The sequence below is a fragment of the Eptatretus burgeri genome, chromosome 12 (assembly GCF_056783735.1).
Source record: "Eptatretus burgeri isolate ZD-2024b chromosome 12, Ebu_testis_v1, whole genome shotgun sequence".
Lineage (NCBI taxonomy): Eukaryota > Metazoa > Chordata > Myxini > Myxiniformes > Myxinidae > Eptatretus > Eptatretus burgeri.
Window position 1 is genome coordinate 61606353 of NC_140972.1, and position 18071 is coordinate 61624423.

Consider the following 18071-nt stretch of genomic DNA (forward strand, 5'->3'; position numbering starts at 1 on the left):
AAATTGTTGTGGCCAGACGACTGGGTCAGAGCATCTCTGAAACGGCAAGCTTGTGGGGTGCTCCCGGTCAGCAGGGGTATCTACCAACAGTGGTCTGAAGAGGGACAAACCACAAGCCGACGATGGTGTTGGGCGCCGAAGGCTCATCGATGCACGAGGGCAACGAAGGCTATCCCGTCTGATCCGAACCAATAGAAGGTCTACTGTGGCACAAGCCACAGAATATTTTTATGGTGGTCATGGGAGGAATGTGTCACAATCCACACTGCATCACACCCTGCTGCGTATGGTGCTGCGTATGGTGCTGCGTAGTCGCAGACCGGTCAGAGTGCCCATGATGACCCCTGCCCACCGTCGAAAGTGCCTGGCATGCGAGCATCGGAACTGGACATTGGAGCAGTAGAAGAAGGTCGCCTGGTCCGTTGAGTCCCGTTTTCTTTTAGATCACGTGGATGGCCATGTACGTGTGCACCGTTTACCTGGGGAAGTGATGGCACCAGGATGCACTGTGGGAAGACGACAAGCCGGTGGAGGGAGTGCTATGCTCTGGGCAATGTTGTGCTGGGAAACCCTGGATCCGGCCATTCATGTGAACATCAATTTGACACGTGTCACCTACCTAAACATCGTTGCAGACCAGGTACACCCCTTCATGGCAATGGTATTCCCTAATGGCAGTGTCCTCTTTCAGCAGGATAATGCGCCCCGACACACTGCACACATTGTTCGGGAATAGTTTGAGGAACATGATGAAGTGTTCACGGTGTTGCCCTGGCCTCCAAATTCTCCGGATCTCAATCCGATTGAGCATCTGTGGGATGTGCTGGACTGACAAGTCCGATCCACGCCGGCTCCACCTCACAACTTACAGGACTTGAAGGATCTGCTGCTAATGTTTTGGTGCCAGATACCACAGGACATCCTTAGGGGTCTTGTGGAGTCCATTCCTCGGTGGGTCGGTGCTGTTTTGGCGGCACACGGAGGACCAACAGCATATTAGGCAGGTGGTCATAATGTTTTGGCTCATCAGTGAATATGGCCAGTCATTTCACTGATAGGAGTTGAACACCATAAGTAAAATACGTTCCAGCATAGTAATAGTTTATCGACAGTCAATATAAGCAATATTTTTGTTCCAGAATCATTTTACATACCGGAAACTAACCCAGCATTGATTTTCGGAATACGCATGCTTATTCGCCAAAATACTTTGTGCATATTATTAATACGAGTACGGGCCCGTAGGTGCAGGCCCGTAGGTGCGTGCCCGTAGGTGAGTGCCAGTATGTGCTGCCCTCTCTAGCCCCTCTCTCTCTCGCCCCCTCTCTCTTCCTCCTCCCTTGCCCCCCTCTCTCTCCCCCCCTCTCTTGCCCCCCTCTCTCCCCCCTAGTCTCGCCCTTCCTCTCTCCCCCTTCCTCTCTCACCCCCACTCTCATTCCCCCTCTCCCGTCCCCTCTCGCCTCCTCCTCTCTCCCCCTCTCTTGCATTGTGACGCCCCTCTCTCACCCCCTCTCTCTCACCCCCTCTCTCTCACCCCCTCTCTCTCACCCCTCTCTCCATCCCCTCTCTCATCCCCCTCTCTTGCCCCCCTCTCTCGCCCCCTCTATCCCCCTCCCTCCCTCCTCTCTCCCCCCCTCCTCTCTCCCCCCTCCTTTCTCGCCCCTCTCTCTGTAAATGTATTCACAAATATCTACCAAGCACAACAATTAATTCAAACCTTTGGAAAAAACAGCTTTCAAACCCTTGGGAAACAGCTGTTTCCCTTGGGAAAATTCAAACCTTTGGATTAATAAATAACTAGAACAATTAATTCGAACCTTGGGAAAAAAACAGCTTTCAAACCTTGGGAAACACTTGGGAAACAGCTGAAACGGATAAAGAACAATATCAAACCTTGAAAAGGCACATACTCAGGTCCCCAGCGTCGATTGTGACGTCATACCAAACGAAGAAGAAGAAGAATTGTGACGTCAATCGTGCAAAAAAAATTTTTTAATTGTGACGTCATTCGTGACATCATAGCACCATGTCCTTTCATTGTTCGACAGATAAATGGCTGTAACTTAGGAACTGCTTGTCCGATTAATATCAAACCTTGAAAAGGCACATCTGCGGGTCCCCAGCAATATTCCTGGCGAGTTTCGATCAGATCGGACCGTCAATCGTGCAAAAAAAAGAAAAATAATAATAAATAAGTAAATAAACATTAATTGTGACGTCATTTGTGATGTCATAGCACTGTCTTGTCATTGGTCGACAGATAAATGGCCGTAACTTGGGAACCGCTCGTCCGATTAATATCAAACCTCGAAAAGGCACATCCGCGCGTCCCCAGCAATATTCCTGGCAAGTTTCGATCAGATCGGACCGTCAATCGTGCAAAAAAAAGAAAAATAATAAAGAAATAAATAAACATTAATTGTGACGTCATTTGTGATGTCATAGCACCGTGTCTTGTCATTGGTCGACAGATAAATGGCCGTAACTTGGGAACCTCTCGTCCGATTAATATCAAACCTCGAAAAGGCGCATCCGCGGGTCCCCAGCAATATTCCTGGCAAATTTCAATCAGATTGCACCAGAGGTCGTCGAGAAATGGCGGTCGCAGACAAACAGACGGACAGACAGACAGACACACACACAGAGATTGCTGGAATTATAGATAGATAAAAACACTTCCCTCTGGCGGTGGATGTGTGCTCATATTCGTGGTGTTGAGCTTGGGTTCATATTGCTCTAAGCTGTCTTGCTTGGGTTCAAATCCCAACCCAGCTATAAACTGTCATCCCGGTGTTTCACAGGCAAGGTGATTCATCAATGTGTGTGCCGTCTCTTGGATGGATGTTAAACTGGATGTGACATCTGCCTGATTTACCTCTCCCCCATCTATTTCTCCCCTCTCCCACCCCTCTGTCTCTCTCTCTCTTCCCCCCCCCTTTCCTCTCCCCTTCCTCTCTCTCTCTCTCTCTCTCTCTCTCTCTCTCTCTCTCTCTCTCTCTCTCTCTCTCCACCACCCCTCCCCACCACCCCTCCCCACCACCCCTCCCCACCACCCCTCATTTCTGACCACTCCCCCTTTGTTTAGGGGACTGTTAAGGACTGCCTGTTTAATTTTGAATTGAAAATGGCTTCCACAGAGTGTATCATGTATGAATCAGATTCAGTGTGAGCCAATCGGACCCCGGTACAAAGGTCGCTGCCTGTGGAGCTTGCATGCATGCATGTCTTTTCCATGTCGATAGCATGGGTTTTAAATGCTCCTTCTCAGTTTTATATAGAACACGCTGGTTGAAAAGAAAATGTTGTTTGGAGGCATTTTATTGCCCTTCCCTTCCCCTCATGCTGCCTCCCCCTTCCCTCACACTTACCTCCTCCAAAACCCTCTCCCCTCTCAACCCCATGGACTACAAAGGGCGGTCTCCACGTGCTGTTTTAATGTAACCCATTTCGTTCAATTCTGTTCCACCCCTCCCCCCATCCCCCTCTTCAGAAATCCCACCACTAAACACAAGTCAAGAGCCCTTCCCCCCATTTCCCCCTCATGTTGCCCTACCAAACGCAAGTCCAGAATCCCCTCCCCTCATGCTTTCCTCCTGCCAAACCTCCTCCTCCTCCTCTCCACATTCCCCCATCATGCCATCCACCTCGCTTCCACCCCCCCTCCAGGAGTATGTTGCGACGTTTGGTGAGGGGTCGCTTTCCCCGACCCCCTTTCCTCGCCCTTCCCCCCTTCCTCACTCTCCTACCCCTCCTCACTCTCCCTCCCTCCTCTCTCTTCCCTCTCCCCTCCTTCCTCTCTCTCTCTCGCTCTCTCTCCATCCCCCTTTTAACAACCCCATCAGTGAAGCGACTGGTTGTATTTGCTGGTTTTTATTTAGTTAATGTTGTCTGAATGAGTGTCTGTACCCCCGACCACACCTAAAACATGGAAATGCTCCTCTGAGACAATAAATTACGTAAAAAGTTACTTCAAATTTATCCACACCAACAATAAATTTATTATTATATTATTAAGCCTTCTTGACATCATGTGCAGTGGCACATCGGAAACATTTATTGAGTTGACAAATTAATGTAGATAAAGGGAAGATAGGTTTTGTTTGGCCAAAGAATCGACACTTTTGTTGATGAAAGATTCATCTGGCAGGCAGTCAATGATATTATTATTGAGAAGATCGACGATGTTATTCGTCAAGGTTAAAATCGCACATGAAGTCAACCACTTGGAATTTGTATGATGATACTGTTCTTCAAGTCTGGCATACACATGGTTGATAACGTAATTTTCCGAGTTCACACAAAGATTAGGTGGTAATGCAATTACATCATCGTAAAGGTTACCCTCCACAGAAGGCAGGCGCCTCTCACCCAGTTGCAAAAACGAATCATCATAATGCCCTCATAGTTTGCCAGAAAAAAACAAACAAACAAACTCGTACCCAGGTCCCCTTAGTATTCATACAAAGTTTCAAGTTTCTCGCTGTCATCATCATGGAGCTATAGTGCTGACAAACATACAGACACAGTCACACAGGCTATTTTATTGGTATAGATTGTCTGTCATGAATAGATAGCTACAGAAAGATCAAAATTGCTCCAGTGAATAAAATCCGAATCTATTTGTAATACACTTTTATAAAAACATAAACTGTGCAGAAAAGCAATGGTTGACGACATGTCATAAATAAACTAGGAAACTAACACGATGATCTTAGTAAACACTGCCGCTGCTGCCTCTTCAGGAGAAGAGGAGATGGCAGTAAAAATGAGTTCTGGCGAGTTCGAAGGGCAGGACATGCTTGGAGTACTTGGAAGCCTTCATCAATCGTCAGGGCTCTCTACTGACAGTTCTCGCTGGGCTCTGCTTTTGTATAACAGCAATGATGTGCAGCACTCAGCCCACGATTGTTCTATCACTGTGACGATCCGCCATCTTCCCAGCAGTCAAGGTGTGGTGTGATGTCGAAATGTTTTACTTACAGGCTTAACTGTTTTATGTCCAGGTGATCGATATCTGAACAATATGGCTATGGTTGCCATAAATATGTTCCCTATTCTGTTTGAATAATGTGCTCATTATTTCCCTCTGTTGGTCAATCGTGTTTGGTCTCTCCGTATATGATGCAAGTCAACCCTTTGGAACTTTACATTTCAACTGATACATTATAACTACAGTAATCCTATCAATTAAATGGGTCACGATGAAGCGTGGGGATGCATTTTTAGTGGTGCTGTCTTTAGTGCCCATCGCAATTTGTCTTGAGTGCATTAAGAGTCGAGCACTGCATGTGAACTGATGTCACATGTACACCTGATCAGACAGGCAAAGTAGATTTGCCCCTCTGTTGGAGGTCATTCATGGGCCAGCTTGGTCTTTACTGAAAATGTTCATTATGGATATTATGAATCGACTAACTGCTTATTGACTGTGTACATTAAGTTGAATATTTTGAACGAAATGGAGCGACTGCGTTGTACCAAGCCTCACTATGCCATTTCAGTTGTCTTCAGGTTTTCATTCATTTTGTTATTTGAGATTGTATTATGATCATTTATAAGTATCCATCTGGTGTTGATATTCTCTTTGTTTTAATGGCTTTCAAGAAATGCTGTTTTGCATCAAAGGCATTGACTTAAATAAAGGAATAATTAATTTAACATTTCACTGTTCATTATGGGGCTGGCACACACTCACCTCCAAGCTGTCGAGCCTGGGTTTGAATGCCGACCCAACTATAAACTGTCATCCTGGAGTTTCACAGGCAGGGTGATTCATCAATGTGTGTGCCGAACCTCGGATGGATGTTAAAATGCTGGTATTAGTTTGTGGATGTGAAAGATTCCACGCTCTCCTTCGAGAAGAGCATGCGAGTTATTTATTTCCAGCATCCTGAACAAATTCCAAATTCCTGCCATAACCTGCAGGGGGCATAGCATCCGTGGCACAGCCTCAGCCAATAATGTCACACTGCAGCCATGTGCTGCACATGGAAGAAGAAGACTGGTCATTATGTAGAGTTGAAATTTGTTCTTTAAAATATGATCTTCCACCAAAAGTCAGGTCAGGTCAGGTCAGGTCAGGTATGGGAGCATGCGCTGGAGCAGCGCGTCGCTGCATCCACTTTCTACTGGTACTCCAGGGGCCTCCGTCTGGCCATCCCCCAGGCAGGTGCATGGCCCATCCCCATCTCCTTGAGATGCCGATCAACCTGCAGGAACCACGAGGCACGTGGTCAGCCCAATGGTATCCACTCATGGGGCTCCCTTGTTGAGAGAATCAGACCCCTGGTCAGAGTCCAAGTCTCAAATCTGTTGAGCAAGACTGGAAGTACAAAGGACCTGAATACTCCGACTTTCATCCTCCTGCACAGGTACCGGCAGTGCCAAACCCCATGATCCAGTGAATCCATGACTCCCCAGGCCCGACCCAGACATCTATTGACCTCTGGCTCACAGCCAGCAGAGAAATGAATACCACTGCTAAGAAAAGTGGATCTCTCCGTGACATCAACATCCTCGCCACAAACAGGTACAGACAAGATGGCAGCATCCAAAATGTTATTGAAAGCCTGGATTTTAGTTTTGACACGAGAAACCCGTAATCCCAGTGGCTCCAACTCCGCATTCAGCACCTTGAGGGCCCCAAAAGGATATCTCGAGTCTCCGCAAAGATGACTGCATCATCTGCGACATCAAGATCAGAGATCTTACCATTCCCAAATGATGCATTGCATCTTGATCTTTCCGACATTCATCCATCCATCCATCCATCCATCCATCCATTGGGACCATACTCAGTGCAGAGTGTTGGTGCTGCCTAAGCAGTCTCCTTGGCTATTGGGCACAATCCTGAACACACTCCGACACAGGATACCAGCAAGCTGCCACTCATTTTGCTGACCTCAGAAGGATGAAAGACAGAGTCAACCCCACCTGGTATTAATCCTCCCGAGAATCTAGTCCATACAAGCGCTGAAATGTGTGAGGGCCAGTACATACCTCTGAAGAACTCCAGTAACAACTGGAAATAAGTCAGAGATGGTATCACCACATCTCACAGCACTCTCAGTACCAGAGTATAGTGTTGTAGAATTCCTGCCCGTCAGCGTGCGAACGACCGCGTCTAACCAATAGCGGTCGCTTCGCCCACCGAATGGACAATCCAGTTGTGACTTTCTGGAACAACGCCAGAAACCAGTCACGGGTGAGTTTTTAATCCCACCACGGCCCAGTCTGTATTCTACCCGCGCGAAATAGGGTCAATCGCCGAATATCGATATACCTAAGTACCCGTGCGGGTAACCTACCGAGAGACCGTACCTCGGCGAAGGCCTGCTTGGACACGAACCGCTTAAGCGGTCCGTTCCGTTCTGGGATAACCGAGCGGTTATTATCGCCAGACCTCACCGGACCCGATTCTATTTATCGGCTATTTAAAAACCAACTATATTCCCAGTGCAAGATGGGGCAGTTCAATGAGGGAATGGACGCAACGAACAGGTTTACATTCACACAAGGACATTTTTTATAATAAAGCACGTATGCAATTGTACAAGCAACAAAAGCATGACAAAAGAACTACAACCGTCTACTTATTATGTACAGCCACTTGCACTTAACAGCAGTTCTTACTTATTAGACGGGCCCACGGACACACGTACGCACACACACACCCAAGAAATTGTGGCAGAGGCCTTTAATAACGAGCTCCAGCTCGGAGGACAGGTGAGCTGAAACCCAGAACCTATCTCGAACCTCTCCACCTCGTGTGGTCTTCAAGTTGTTCGGACCCGGGCTCCAGCGAGAGCGAGCTGGATCCAATTGCCGAGCCGCGATCCTTCCCGAGCTCCCGCGAATCCTCCCGCGCTTCTCAACACGTGCTGGTGAGACGAGGCGCCGATCCTTCCCGTCGATGCGTCGCTTCCCCGAGGAACCACCTCCCACGCTTCTCAACATGTGCTGGTGAGACGAGGCGCCGATCCTTCCCGTCGATGTGTCGCTTCCCCGAGGAACCACCTCCCGCGTCACTTCGGACTCTTCTGTTCTTCGGACACCTTCACTTCGGACTCTTCTGTCAAGAACCCAACCACCCTCTGCTCTAACTGCAGTACACTGAGGGATGGATTTGGAGGAATGTAATACATGAATTCCCCTGTAAGCTCGATGAGAATCACTTGATCACAGGTGATGCTCTACCCCCTCACAGATTCCTCGCACATAGGCCTCCTTGTCCACCCTTAGTGCATGTGCAGCTTTATGCCTCAGCTCACTGAACAGCTCAGCTCTGCCATTCAGCCTGGCCCTGTGACTCTGGTCAATGGTATCCAGTGTCCCTTGAGAGACAAAATTCTTCTTTGCCCTCCGGTGAGTTCCAAGACATCCACCGGTAACATCAAGGATGGTGGTCTTGAAGGGACTCCACAACTCTTTGGGATTCCCAAAAGCACCTCGACCCCTCAAATCTCCACTCAGCCTGTTTCCAAACTCCTCTGCTACCATCTCATCCTTGAGCTTGCCAACGTCCAGCCGAGGCTGGGATGGTACCATTTTCCTGGATTTAAGCTGCAACTTCAAAGTTGCTACAACAAGACGGTGGTTGGTATTGAGGAACTGAGCATCCGGTAGACCCTGCAGTGCTGGATCATCCTCCAGTGACCACCAACAAGCAAGTGGTCAATTTCCTTTGCCACACCACCAGCGTTGGAATACCAAGTCCAGTGATGAGCTTGTGAGCGCTGAAACCATGAACCGGCTACCCTAAGTCCATGACTTCAGGCACAGTCAAAGGACTTAGTGTTATTCTGGTTCACAGTTCCAGACCCATGGCGACCAACACATGTCTCATAACCATCCCTATCAGTTCTAGTCGATGCATTGAAATCCCTCAAGACTAGAAGAGTATCTCCCCTGGGCAGTGATCAACCACAGACTCAAGCGTGGCATATAATTAGAATGTGTCCTTCATGGTGAGATCACTTGCCTCATTCGGAGCATATACAGAGACCAGAGAGATGACACCCAAGGAGTGATGAATCCTTCATCTCATCATATGCTCGTTGACTGGTGTTACCTCAATCATCATTGGAATCAGCTTCTTGGACACAGCTACATTATCTCCTTGGGCAGGGTCACCATCAAAGCGACCAGACCAATAGTCCATCGGTGTAACCACCCACCACGATCTCGCAACATCCGTTCTTCGAACCTGAGAGAGTGTTGCAATACCGATGTCCAAATGCTTCAGCGAAGATAAGAGACTGGTAATCATCCTCTCTTCGGGATCGGAAATTCCAGGCACCTACCCGAAGGAACCGCCTCAGGTTAACTCAAGGTGACACCGTCTGGGGGACGACACCTCAGCACCACCCTGACATACACTACTGCAATCTGACCCAAGAAGGTTTTCCTCCTATCATCAAAGCGTGGAGGTCCCGAAGGCGTTGCCCCAATCCCGTCATCTGGTGAGCTGTCCTGCGGAGGGCAGCTGCACACGAGGTACTCCCACAGAGTGGGTTTTCAGATTTCTTCGTGGTACATTTTGTGGAATGAAGGGTTTTACGGTGACTGGAGTGCAAATCCTGCCACCAACCTCCTAAAAAAGTAACCCAACTGCAGGAGGATGTCTGCAGACACAATTGGGCACTAGATAGGGATGGCTGTTGGCTTACAAGGAGCTCCTCCACCCTTTGACAGGTTTTGTTTTTAATCCTGTTGGGTGTCCATATCCATACACCCTCCTCACCAGGAAACCTGTTTGGGGAGACGGTTTAATCGCCGACAACCCGACCAGGAAACAGGTTAGTACAGGTTTACATGGTACCTGAAGCAAGTCACAGATACAATCTGGCCTGACATGACAATAATCTGGGTGCCCTAAACGTGCCACTCATTAAATGATTATAACATTCTCTCAAAATCATACTAATATAATTTGTTCTTTAAAAAACATATTCCACCAAAAGTGCAACTCATTATATGATTATAACATTACAACAAAATCATACTAAAATACACAATTTGGTGTCTCTGTGTATCTGTCTGTCTGAATGACTGACTTATTTTGAGTGCGATACATTCGGTGGTGACTTATCCAATCTCAACCAAGCTTGACAGAAGGACGAACGGTCACATAATATGCCTAGTGTTGGCTTAATGGTTCGGGTGGCGGGCTTTGGATCCTTGGGTCCTGAGTTCAAATCCCGCTCGGCTGTTAAATTAGTACCAGGTGGGGTTAACTCAGCCTGCCATCCTTCCGAGGTCGGCAAAATGAGGAACAGCTTGTTGGGATGATTGATCCTTTTGAGTATCCTGCTTCGGAGTGGCGACCCATCCAGGATTGTGCCCAATAGCCCAAGAGACTGCTTCGGCAGCACCGATGCTCTTACAGAGTATGGTCCCAATGGAATGGAATGGAATGGTCATATAATGGAGGTTGTAGTGAATTAATTTGCCCCCCTCCCCAAGGGGTGGCCCACCTTCGGTGAAGTCTGTGTTTCGGTCTATATCCATTAAGATAGCTAATGATGGTGTTCTTCCAAGGCCTTTTCTCAAAACCAAAGTAATAACAACACTAATGATTATAACATAACAGTAATGTTATTACAAAACAGTATTGGTACTAATTATATCCACACTCCTCAAGAGGTTTTTCCTCCTTGGACCAACACCGATTAACGTGTATAAATAGCTTATCGTGGCGTTTTGTGGGGGCAAGCCTACCACAAGTAAAAAATATTATAAATCGCAAGCACATGTGATCACATTTTTAAACAGTTGCTACTGCTGTTTAACACTGAACTGAAAGAGATTTGGAGGAATCCCAACGTCCTTGAGGCAGTCTATGCTTATCGTGTGCACCACAGACTAATGGACCTTGCCGAGATCTACTTTTATTTATATTTCCCAGAGAGGATAATAACATTACCTTCCTATCGCTCCCATAGGGATTAGGTGTGGAAGTTCATTAAAATGAGTGTTCCTGATAATGAGATTCTCTTATTTTCAGTACAGTATATGACAGGCTACAAAACAGCCAGTCAAATGTGGATATAATTGGTAAAAGGTTACAATGAAAAAAAATGAATTGTATGATCATTGTGTACATGTCGAACGGAATTGCTTGTGTCCTATTTTAATAATTGTTTTTTTATTTGACAAACCTACAGGACTACTATATAGAACCTACAGGTTGGACAACAACCAGACAAATCCTTACCAGATATGGAGATCCATGGGAAAGCCTCGGTACCCTACCCCAAACCAATTCCACCGAATGAGGGAAGCAGAGGTGAGTCTGGACGGGCGTTTTGAGCACCCTTTGGATAAGATCATTGCTTAGGTAATGACGAGTATGTTGGGGAGTGCCAATTGACTGCATATGCGTTATTATTTGAACTAATGCACACCATCTCCAGCATGTATTACAAATTTCCACAAGTTAAAGGAGAGCACGTGCTAATTTTCTTCATCGTATTCAATTATGTTGAAAGGTCTTGCTTCCCAGTTGATTAGCAAATCCCTGTGCACGGAGTCAAATATATGACCATTGGCTGCAGGGACCTATAATGTCCAAACTGATGGCTGTACCAGTTGGTGGTACTTTGCAGCTTCATGAGATCCTCCCACAGCCCTCTGTCTACTTGCTACATGTCTGTGCCAGGCCGACCTCCAATCCAGGACAGGTGAAAGTCTGTGAAATCATTGAGCAGTCCGTTTTAGACAAGTTCCAGAGCTCTTCAGCTGGATCAGTTAAATGTTTGTTTTTCATCACCCTCTAATTGAATGTGCTTTTTGTGTTTTATATTTGCCTTGCATTCATGTGTCCAGGCCACTGGAGTGAGAATTCTACCACTGACCCAAGTGCAGTGCATGGTGGTGTGGAGTGATGAGAGAGTTGAATCAGGGTGAGATTTTCCTTCAGCTTCCATCTACCCCTTGTTGGGCAAACTATGATAAGGGGCCATCTACGTATTTCATGAGAAACGAGAACGGCACTCGATAGAGTGCATACCTCTGCCAGGATGAACAGTTTATGTTTTGTATCCCAATGATAGGCTGGATCTGCATCCGGATCATTCGTTCTTGTACACACCAAAATAAAATTGGCTTGTTCTTTTCAGTACCCAACTCATCCACCAAATTTGTCGTAACTCGTCCACAACTTTTTGAGATATCGTGTTCTATATCGTTTTTGTCCCATCTCTCAATTGTGAAGAATTACTTAAATGAAAAAAAAAATCCTATCCAGATCTGAATCTTCACCAACATCAAATCAATTTGGCCTTGTCACCCACCCAACCTGTCCACCAAGTTTCATCCAAATCCATCAATAACTTTGAGATATCGTGCTATTTATCATTTTGGCCCTATCACTCAATGGTAAGGAATCACCATAAAGATTATAGGATTTGGATCTGGATCTTCATCAAAATCTAACCAATTCGTCCCTGTCACACACCCAAACTGGACACCAAATTTCGTCTGAATCCATCCCTAACTTTTTGAGATATCCTGCTCACAGACAAACCAACATGGATGAAAACATAACTGCCATCCACCTTTGGTAGTTGAGGTTTAGATGCCAGAATATGAAATCCTCTCTCTCTCCCCCATATACCCCCTCTCCATCCCTCCCCTTATTTGTGTCTGTTCCCATCCTCCCCAACTCATCTTCCCTCCTGATCTCTCTTCCTTCCCATCCTTTTCTTATTTTTATTATTTCCTACGTTACCTCTTCCCCATTCCCCACTCCCCCACTTTACGTACTGTACATAATATGTGGATGGCCCATAACTATAACATTGTCTTTTCAGAAATGCTCACAGGATTGTGATTTAATATTGAGTAGGGATACTTTCACACTTTTGTAATATTACAGAGCACTTTACAATCTTCCTGACTGGGAGCAAATTAATTTACCTGACACTTAAATAAAGCACTTATTTGGTAAAATAATGATCGTTGGTACCTTTATAATTCACTTTTCTAAACTCTTACATGAGGCTGCACTTCTATGCTCAAAATTTAAACACAAGGCCCTGTGTGCAAGCTCTGTACTTTTCATGCAATCTTTATAAGCCAATTGTGTATCATGGCCTCTCGCACACGGTGCTTGTGTGAGTTAAGGTGCCTGAAGACGTATGAAGTGGAGTTTTCATCTTCTGGCAAGCTGTACCGCCGGATTAATGACCGTGACACCATTTTCACTCTTTTTGTCTTCTCTCCAAAGGCCATGGGACAAGGTAACATCGTGTTTAAAACGTGCATTCTCACCTCATAAAGAACAGGCCTAGAGAGTTAGGTTACGTTCTGTAGGGTATGATCCACTTAGCAAGTGTCCCAATCCCACACGTTCATGCTTATTCGATTTAAAAGAAAGATTTACCAGCATTTCAGTCTGTTGAGTGAAGTTTCCTTTTAACCTTTCAAATTGGAGGCAGTGGGGTGGGTAGCTCGATTCATAGTTTTTGTTTATTCATGTCATCCTATAACTAACTGCACCTTCGGAATTTGACCGAGAAATTCGACCAAACCTTCGTCCGAGAAAAAAGGAATTCGTAGATCTGACAAGCTCCAAAACTACCAATCAAATATGTGCATGAGATCTTGTACCCGGATGGGGGGGGGGGGAATATAAACAAAGCATATTTCACATTGTTGCAATAAAAACAAAACAGTTATTAACTTTTATTTTCCTTTCACATGACTTCAATTGGCGTTTATCACTTAGCAAGAAGCTTCGTGATATTTATCTGTTATTTTGAATAAGTTGTGCTTATTCAAACTGTTTGCGGCCACCATTCTCCGAAGGAGATAGGGTTTCGCAAATAAAATCTCACATCTATACATTGCATCATGGCGCATACCATTCTAAAAATACAAAAACAAATAAAAAAGGGAGAGGGAGTTAATCTGGCTGTCTCATCTGTGGTGTGGACCATTAAAATTCCTTGGTATCTTCTGTTAAAGATCTATTTTCAAATTCACTGTTTACATCAAACATAGGGTTGACCAACTTATGTATACTTAATATTTTTATTGGGTTCTGCCTTTTTTTTGACCTTTTGATGTGAATTGTAGACCATTTTGCAAATTCCATTGCCCCAAAAGAAGCTGGCAGTCAGATTATCCCCCTTTCAGATGGTCATTATTGAGCTAGCCGCGTTTTTACTGACAAGACAACAATCCTGCAGCAAAATGGAAAATTTTCCTGCGCCGAGCTTCGCTACCAGAAGCGCTGAACTCGTATCCATAATACTGTTGCTTTCAGGCCACTGTCCTTATCATTAGGCCACCACAAGATCTATCCATCCATCCATTGCGACCATACTCTGTGCAGAGTGTTGGTGCTGCCTCAGCAGTCTCCTTGGCTATTGGGCACAATCTTGGATGGGGGGTCGCCACTCTGACACAGGATACCAGCAAGCTGGTACTTATTTTGCCGACCTCGGAAGGATGACGGGCAGAGTCAATCCCACCTGATATTAATTCAACAGCCGAGTGGGATTTGAACTCAGAATCCTAGGATCCCATTCCCACCACCCGAACCATTAAGCCAACACCAGGCATACAAGATCGATGTTAGACTATTTACAGTCTCTAACTACTTTGGTGGCCCCATGAGGATTCATGATAAGTTAACCTCCAACCAGAGATCATATAATGCCAATTTCTATGCACAAGTGCAATCATTTAGTGTACTGTCCTTCGGAGGGAACATTGTATTGGTTATCATTGCTGGACATTGAAGATAATAGTCTCTTGCATAATATTGCAAGTCATGCATGCCAGTATCATTATCCATCTCTGAAACTATTCCAATCTGGAGCAAATATTGGAATGAACATCCCAACCCTTAAAGAGCCAGTTGACATTTGGGTGAGTTATAAATTTGGATAGCAACGCAGTCTCTCGCGTATCGATACTGAATGATAAACATATGAAACCAGAATGGCATTCGGAAGAGTGCATACCTCTGCCAGGCTGAAAAGTTTACATTTTGTATCCCACTAATTGGCAGATCTGCATCTATACCTTACCCGAAATCTAATTGGCTTGTTATTATCACCGACCCAACTTATCCACCACGTTTCGTCATAACCCGTCCACAACTTTTTGAGACGTCGTGATATATATTGTTTTTGGCCCTAATCTCTCAATTGTGAATTATCATTTTAAAAATTCATCAAATAAGAATCAATTTAAATATTGCATGTTCTGAGCAATGAAAGATGGTGATACAGCATCACTGCTGACATCCATTGAACATAAATGGGCTGGAATTAACTCTGTTGGTTTAACTGACACAACAAGGTCATTACAAAACTTGGAACATTATTTACTGACTGCTAACGCCGAACGAGGTTCAGCCGAAAGGACCACCCAAGCCAAGGTCATGGTTTTAAATTATAGTCTCTTCAGGAACATGTGCTTTCAGCAACTAAGATTATTTCAATAATTCAAAATTTCCAGAAGACCTGTCAATGCCAATGTGTTCAGGTGATAATTCCTTGACAACATTTTTGCATGCAAAAGTCTGAATATTGAATGGAACATCACCATTAGACTTGACTAACATGAGCTGCAAATAGAATTGGACCAGATAACAATGGAAAGGTGTCCTGTTTTCTGAAGTCTTACATGGTTTCATATGAAGGGACGATTCCATATATAGTGCTGACTTGGAGACTGACGATTGGAGAATGGTCGATGGAATAAGATGTCTAACCATTAGAGAACAGTTCTTGAGGTCATCGAGATGACAAGGATTATCTAACTGGCATCCTGCCTGGTATTGTTGGTACCTGTACAACATTGGGTTCTGCATGCTCTTTGTATGAAGACATCAATGATCAAACTGCCTGAGTGCATATGAATCCAAGGGACAGCATTATTTCCTGACTTATTGTGAAGTGATCCTGATTATGGATACTGACTCCATTGACTTTCACTACAGTAAAATGAAACGGGTTCCTCAGCATCTTATTTCTTGTTGGTTTGTTTGTTGTTTGTTGAATCATTTTTTTCTTAACTGATCAAGATTAAGTAGGTATTATCTTTTATATTATTAAAATCATGATTCCAATCATTGCTACATGATCACGTGTTGAAACTGACCATTGGCACGTCCTCCATCACTCCTAGGTGACACAGTCACTGGCTATTACCGTGTTCGGGCAGTTGACTACTGGAGCCAGGCTGGGAAGTTCTCTTCTCCTATCTACTATCATGATGTGTTCTCACAGGAGATCAAATGACCATCCATTAGGCCCGTCTTAGGTACCATGTGGGCTCATCTCAGCTTTCAGTGTTTGTCAGTCAAGTACTTTTGACCAAGGTCCATGCCCATTAGATCTGTTTGGAATACCACTTTGAGATATGCCTTTGGGTAAAACTACAGTTTACAACATTCATGGCCCTGAGCCAAACCATTCTGACATGGTTTTGACTTTTTTTTTTTTAGATCTTAACCCCAATTGTGAAGAGTTTGAAATGAAACTCAACTTTAGTTTTGCACTGTTTCTTATCATGTGCTATTTAATTCTGCCATTTATCATCGTTGACAGGCTTCTAGTGTTCAAGGACCCTGAAATATTTGCTCAAGTAATTCACGAGTTTTGCCTGGTCTTCGAACGAATGCTGAACAATTGTATGAAACATTCTGACAAGCAAACAAATAAACAATTTATTGATTTTAAAATCCTTGCTTGGTTTCCTGCCTTGAGTCAGCAGGAGTGAGTTGAACTATAATCTGTGTTAGTTTGAAGCACATACAGGAACAGTATGCTTTTCTTGAATGAACTTCACCCTGTACTCAAAGTACACATAGCAATGATATGGCTTGGACAAGAGGGAATGAAGGCAGGAGAGGTGGTGAGGGTTGTGGTTTTGAAGACCAAGAAAAATGTTGCAATGTTCTTGTACACGTTAGACAAAATGAGAATGAAACCTTTTGTTATTCAAAAAATGTACAGTACTTGAGTGTATGCATACATGTTGTAATTCCTTGTGAAAACAGTGACCCTTTTTGTGTTATCTTGTTTTAAATAATCCTCACATCTATATTACGTGACTTTATCAAGCCAATAAATTGCAAGCTTTAGACAGATACGTTTTAAGGATGTTATAGCAACAGTGAATCGGTATGCTAAAACACACAGGCCTTAAAATCAGAAGTTGCACTAAATAAAAGACTCAATGTTCCTAATACGACATCACAAACATGACTGCTCACATCACAGGACAGCATTTTCTGATTAGAAAACAAAACAAACGATGAAATGTAATAATTAAGCATTGCAACGGAAGTAATAAACTACATCACATCTATAATCAACAGGTGATTGATCTATTAAGGACTATTTGAGCCTTAGTCATTTTCCTGTTGTGTGAAGAAAAGACAAAAAAAACCATTTAAAATTATCAAATGCTTCAGGTTTGACCATCAAAGCAAACATTTGCAAAGTAAGCTTGTCTTGATTTCACATCTTTTTAAATAACATTCTCATACAATTTTTGTACTACTGTATTTTATGTTATAAACTTTAGTGAAACTAAACAAATGATTGGATTTGTGAAGAAGTTCACACAAATAGATAGATGTACCACCGAGCTGGTTTAAACCAGAGACTGGTAGCAATTTGCAGTCCCGTACATTTGAGAAGTTGAAGTGACAGAAATTATTTGCTTTTTGTAACTTTAGGATGTGGAGGAGAGAAGAAATTCTGGGAGAAGCTGAATAAGTGATTTCTAAATGAGTTTTACTTTGCCATTCAAAAGGCCGTTTCAAATTATTTTATTCAGGCTTTATTTATACTTGCATATATAAGCTTGTATGTATGTAAAGTACCATCAAAAATTATACCTTCATTACAATTCAAGGTATTCTCCAGCTTTGGGCAAACACCAATCGGAGAGGAAGTGTTTTTACCAGGAACATCAACGCAGGTGCAAGACATTCTTAAATCACCTCGTTCATTAGACCTCTTGTTCAAGGTGTTCAAGGTGCACTTTAATATACTAGAACACCCACTCCCTTTGGTAACATTGGCGGGTTGTCTGCTCCACCACCC

At 44.3% G+C, this 18071-nt stretch overlaps 1 protein-coding gene across 1 annotated transcript in view; it reads left to right on the forward strand.

Moving 5' to 3' along the window:
• The window catches only part of IDUA (alpha-L-iduronidase), a 148767-nt gene extending 132068 nt beyond the window's left edge, over window positions 1-16699 (forward strand). The window contains exons 10-15 of the mRNA XM_085849119.1: window positions 4743-4949; window positions 11166-11287; window positions 11556-11681; window positions 11827-11903; window positions 13126-13241; window positions 16144-16699. Of these exons, the coding sequence (XP_085705245.1) occupies window positions 4743-4949; window positions 11166-11287; window positions 11556-11681; window positions 11827-11903; window positions 13126-13241; window positions 16144-16256 (761 nt within the window). The 3' untranslated portion in view covers window positions 16257-16699. The remainder of the gene's footprint in view (window positions 1-4742; window positions 4950-11165; window positions 11288-11555; window positions 11682-11826; window positions 11904-13125; window positions 13242-16143) is intronic.
• Window positions 16700-18071: the final 1372 nt, after the last annotated feature.